Source organism: Sardina pilchardus, chromosome 11 (genome assembly GCF_963854185.1).
Source record: "Sardina pilchardus chromosome 11, fSarPil1.1, whole genome shotgun sequence".
Classification (NCBI taxonomy): domain Eukaryota; kingdom Metazoa; phylum Chordata; class Actinopteri; order Clupeiformes; family Clupeidae; genus Sardina; species Sardina pilchardus.
In genome coordinates, this window is record NC_085004.1 from 15,131,599 (window position 1) to 15,136,598 (window position 5,000).

Consider the following 5,000-nt stretch of genomic DNA (forward strand, 5'->3'; position numbering starts at 1 on the left):
ACACACACACACACACATACAGAGAGAAACACAGACACACATGTACACCTGGCATAATCAAAGGCCTCCATCAGTGGTTGTTAATAGAATATTTATTAACAGGTAATAAGCGCCCAGCATCTGACTCTCAGTGTGGAACTGTAGGGGAAACTTGAATAAATAGGCGTAGCTGGAGCACAATGACCACTGTGTGAAGCCTTGCAGTCCAAAACACACTGCACCAGGCCTACTTGTTCTCATCAAAACAGACACCATGTCACCGCACACACTGACACAAACATGGGGGTTTCAGGGGAACTTTTAATTCAACATTCAGCACTCATTAGTTCTGGATTTTCCTGGGAATCATTATTATCACAATACTTAATATCATCGCTATCTGTGGCACTCGTATTAGCGTCTTCATAACTGGGTTCAATCAGTGGTGATCCATTCACTCCGAGTACAGATCTCTACATACACCTGCACATCTCAGTCTCATTTACAGCAAGACTAAATCTGAGAACACACTGGGACTTTTACTTTGAAAACAAAACAAAACAAAACAAAACAAAAATACTATACCAATTATGGGGCAGGAAGTGACATAATTCTGTTTCCTGTAAAAACTCACATCAGATATTAAAGCTGGTTATAAAGTAAACAATACAGTAGTAATGGGCTTAGAATACTGGTGTTTAATAGTGTTAGTAGTAGTAGAGGGGTGGTTATGATGGAGTACTACGTCAGTGTGAAGTCCTTTCCATCCGTCTGCACCGTGGCTAGTTAGCATGGCGACTTTTCGGAGTTTGTGTGAGGATGGCCATGACTTCCTGTTTGGCGCTGTGGTGCACATGAAGCGATGTGCTCTGGGTAATGTCTCCACACTTTACAGTTCACATGTTGCCGTGGCAACGTTCACATGCTATCATGCAGGAGCAACAGAGATGCAGGGCAACACCAGAGGGGGGGGGGGGGGGGGGGGGGGCAACATCAAGCATGTGGAAGCGGATGGGAACACCAGTGTGTGTTATCAGAGGAAAGCGTGTGATTGGTTGTGCTGCCAGTAGGCCACTCCTCCGGGTCCTCCTTCTGATTGGTGATGGCGTGAAGCACACAAACCAATCATCGGAGCAAAAAAAGTCACAAATCACCTCTTAACAGGCGCTTCCAAAATCTCGTGAGGGTTCAACAGTTCAACTCGACGAGCAGCAGGGGGCGCTATCTTAAGTCCAGATAGGAGCAAGAGGAGCAGGAGGCAGTGTAGCACTCTGGAGGGGGGTGGCTCGCTGTGTGTGTGTGTGTGTGTGTGTGTTTGTGTGTTTGTGTGTCAGAGAGAGAAAGATAGAGTAAGTGGGTGTGAGTGTGTTCATGTGCTTATAGTGAGTGGGTAAATATTTATATGGGTGTGTGTGTGTGTCTGTGTGTGTGTATGTGCATGTGTGTATGTGTGAGTATGAACGTGTATGAGAGTGTGAGCGTGTCTGTGTGTCTTTGTCGTATTCCAGCTCTCCCCCTTGTGTTGGAGGCAGCCATGTTTGGCACGGTCCATTCTCCTCACATTAAAATCTCCCATCACTCTCCCTCTCAATGTGACTCATACAAGACATGCAATACACTACTCAAAATTATTCCTTATGGTTAAGACTATGCATTTATATAGATTTGTACACATATAGAAATTCATATATTTCCAGGAGGCTGAATCTGTGTCTGTCAATGTATGGATGGTCTGTTTGTTTTATATATATTCATATAACTTCTTTTCGTCTTATGGATTTCCATTTGTTGTTCAGGTCCGTACAAAATAACTTCTCATTTCACACGTACACTCAATGTATAATATATTTATATATATATATATATCATATATATAAAAATGAAACTCAGTCTCTGTTTTTCGTTCTTTTAAAAAATCCCATAATAAAAATAAGTTCTATTTATTTTCGTTTTTTTTTTAATTATCTTACAATATATTTTCTTTTTTTTTTCTTGCTGTTGTTTGTCGCTTGTTGCTCACTGGCAGGTCCCTTTTCATCTCCACACCACGAGGTGGGATTGGGGCTCGGGGTTCAGGGGTCACAAGGGTCAAAGGTCAAGGGTCATGGTGGGGTCCGGGGGGGGGGGGGGGGGGTCGTTGTTACAGCTGGCACTTTGTGCAGCCGCACTCCACTGGCGTGTCGAGCTCCTCGGCGAAGGAGGTCCCGTCGGGGCACTTGAAGGTGACCTTCCTGCGGCGGCTCTTGGTGGGGGTGCAGCAGAGGCCGCTGTGGCAGGCGGGGGGGCACTCCACCCGCGGCACCTTGCTGGTGGAGGTGCACACGCGACCCCCCTGCTGACGCTTCAGCTGCTCACGCACCAGCTCGCCCTGGCAACGCATCTCTGGGGGTGGGGGCAAGGGGAGGAGAGGGGTTAATATGCGAAACAGCAAGAAATACTCTGTCACGGTAGCCTGGGTGTTCCCATCCTGCCTTGCGCGGTGATTTCAATCACGCAGCTAAGGCAGTCTGGAAACTAACACCCACATTTTCGCCTGATGTTGGCGACTAATCACAGAACAGGGGAGAAAGCGCATTTGATAGACATCCGTGGCGCCCAATTAACGGATCTGGGCATTTTTTCAAATACGAGAAAATGAACGTCTGGTTGCCAGCCCACGGCTCATTTGAGAAGTGGTAGGTGCTAGCCAGGCTACTGTCACGGGCTATTTACTGGCTACATTAAGTGAGTGATACTTTCTGCATCAGAACTACAAACGGTTCGCATATATCTGCGTACTATGGTGTACAATATCCAGACTCCAGGTCGTGTCGTGTCGTGTCGTGGTTGTACTGTGCTGTGTTCTGTTGTGGTTGTGCTGTGCTGTGCTGTATGTTGTGCTGTGCTGTGCTGTATGTTGTGTTGTGCTGTGCTGTGCTGTGCTGTGCTGTGCTGTGCTGCGCTGTGCTGTGCTGTGCTGTGCTGTGTTGTGCTGTGTTGTGCTGTGCTGTGCTGTGTTGTGTTGTGCTGTGCTGTGCTGTGTTGTGCTATGCTGTGCTGTACTATGCTGTGCTGTGCTGTGCTGTGTTGTGCTATGCTGTGCTGTACTATGCTGTGCTGTGCTGTGCTGTGCTGTGCTGTGTTGTGCTATGCTGTGCTGTGCTGTGCTATGCTGTGCTATGCTCACCTGTTTGGCAGTTGGTGCCAGTGTAGCCAGCTGGGCAGTGGCATGTGGGCTCTCCGCTCTCGCCCATTCTGCACTCGCCCTGCCCGCACTGGTGCCCCCTACAGGAGGGAGGCTCCTGGCGCTGCTGGCAGTACTGGCCAGCGAAGCCCTCGGCACACTGGCAGCTATACGACGAGCCTCGGGGCACACACAGACCATGCACACACCTGAGGGAGAGAGAGAGAGAGAGAGAGAGAGAGAGAGAGAGAGAGAGAGACAGAGAGAGAGAGAGAGAGAGAGAGAGGAAGGTGCAAGAGAGAATACATATTAATACATATTTGGAGCATATAGATCATAATATTTTAGCATTACAAAGCAAAATAATGTGTGTGTGGAGCAGTGATGATGTGACAGTTCTCAATGTATGTATGTTTGTGTGTGTGTGTGTGTGTGTGTGTGTGTGTGTGTGTGTGTGTGTGTGTGTGCATGTGGTGGATGTTGGGACTGCTGTCAGTATGAACGGGATGTGTTATGTCGTTTTGTTGTGACTGCCATGTTGTATGTGTGTGTGTGTGTGTGTGTTATGTCGTGACTGTTATCATGACTGTCATGTTGTATCTGTGTGTGTGTCTGTGTGTGTGTGTAGATGGCTGCAACTGACCGGTTGTTCTGGCAGGGGCTGGGCGAGGCGACCTGGTCACAGAGCGGTCCTGTGCGGCCCGGCGGGCACTCGCAGGTGATGCCCGTCTCACCCGTCTGCCTGCAGGTGCCCTGGGCACACACGCCGCAGGAGTGGCAGCCCGGCAGCACCCCCTCCGCCCCCCTCGGGGCGCCCCCCAGGTCCTGCAGCTCCCCGTTTATCCGCACGTTGTGCACACAGCCGTTGAAGGACTGGGACGGCCTGTCGGGGCCTGGACGCAATCCAGACGCGCCAATCAGGGCAGGGACACCTATAGTAAACAAACAAACAAACAAACAAACAAACACAAACAAAGAGAGATGTGAATGCCTGTGATGTGTCATATTTGACCTCTGACCTTTGCAATATCCAAAATGCTAGAATGGTGCAGAAACGTATATCATCCAATCAAAAAGCAGGATGTAGTTCCTGGTGCAATTTCTAAACTCTTACATCCTATGCAGGTTCGGGTATTTTTGGTTAGTGCCCTATCGGGCACTATTTTTGGTGACTGTAGAGCTCCCCCTAGAGTTCCAATACGGTATATTTATATTTCAGTCCATGTCACTTTGAATAAATGCTTTTGATAAATATCAGTAGGGAAGCGAGACAGCCATCATTCAACCCGGAATAAGTCAAATAATCATTCCAATGACTCCGAAGCTGATTATTTGAGGCAAATTAAGCTAAAAAAAACCTTGCATACCGTAGTTCACCTTAATATACGTGTACTGTACATGTGTCTCACTCTATTTTATACAGTCTGTGCCTCACCTCCGACGAAGAGCTTGGTGTTGTGGTCCACGGAGGGCTGGCGTGGGAGCTTGCCCAGGCTCTTAGGGGGGCCCTGGTCCACCACCAGGCTCAGCGTCTGATTCTGGATCAGTAGCTCCACCGTGTGGAAGATACCGTCATTCACCGACTCAACACTGCAGGGCCATAGAGAGAGAGGGAGACAGAGAGAGAGGGAGGGAGAGAGGGAGAGGGAGAGAAAGAGGTGGGGGCAAAGAGAGAGAGAGAGAGAGGGAGAGAGAGGTGGGGGCAGAGAGAGAGGGAGAGAGAGGGGAGAGAGGAGAAAAAAGGAAAAGTTCCCTTTGGACCAGTTCTGTGGTCCTGCGCGACGGTGATCCATAAACCCCCGTCCCCACTTGGCCTGGTTGGACCACAGTTCTGTGGTCTCTGCGCACGGGTGTCATT

The 5,000-nt window shown here is 49.0% G+C and overlaps 1 protein-coding gene across 1 annotated transcript in view; it reads right to left on the bottom strand.

Moving 5' to 3' along the window:
• Positions 1–286: 286 nt before the first annotated feature.
• Positions 287–5,000, bottom strand: part of slit3 (slit homolog 3 (Drosophila)) — a 261,669-nt gene continuing 256,955 nt past the window's right edge. The window contains exons 34-37 of the mRNA XM_062548595.1: positions 4,578–4,732; positions 3,786–4,074; positions 3,146–3,351; positions 287–2,361 (exon numbers count right to left, since the gene is read on the bottom strand). Of these exons, the coding sequence (XP_062404579.1) occupies positions 2,120–2,361; positions 3,146–3,351; positions 3,786–4,074; positions 4,578–4,732 (892 nt within the window). The 3' untranslated portion in view covers positions 287–2,119. The remainder of the gene's footprint in view (positions 2,362–3,145; positions 3,352–3,785; positions 4,075–4,577; positions 4,733–5,000) is intronic.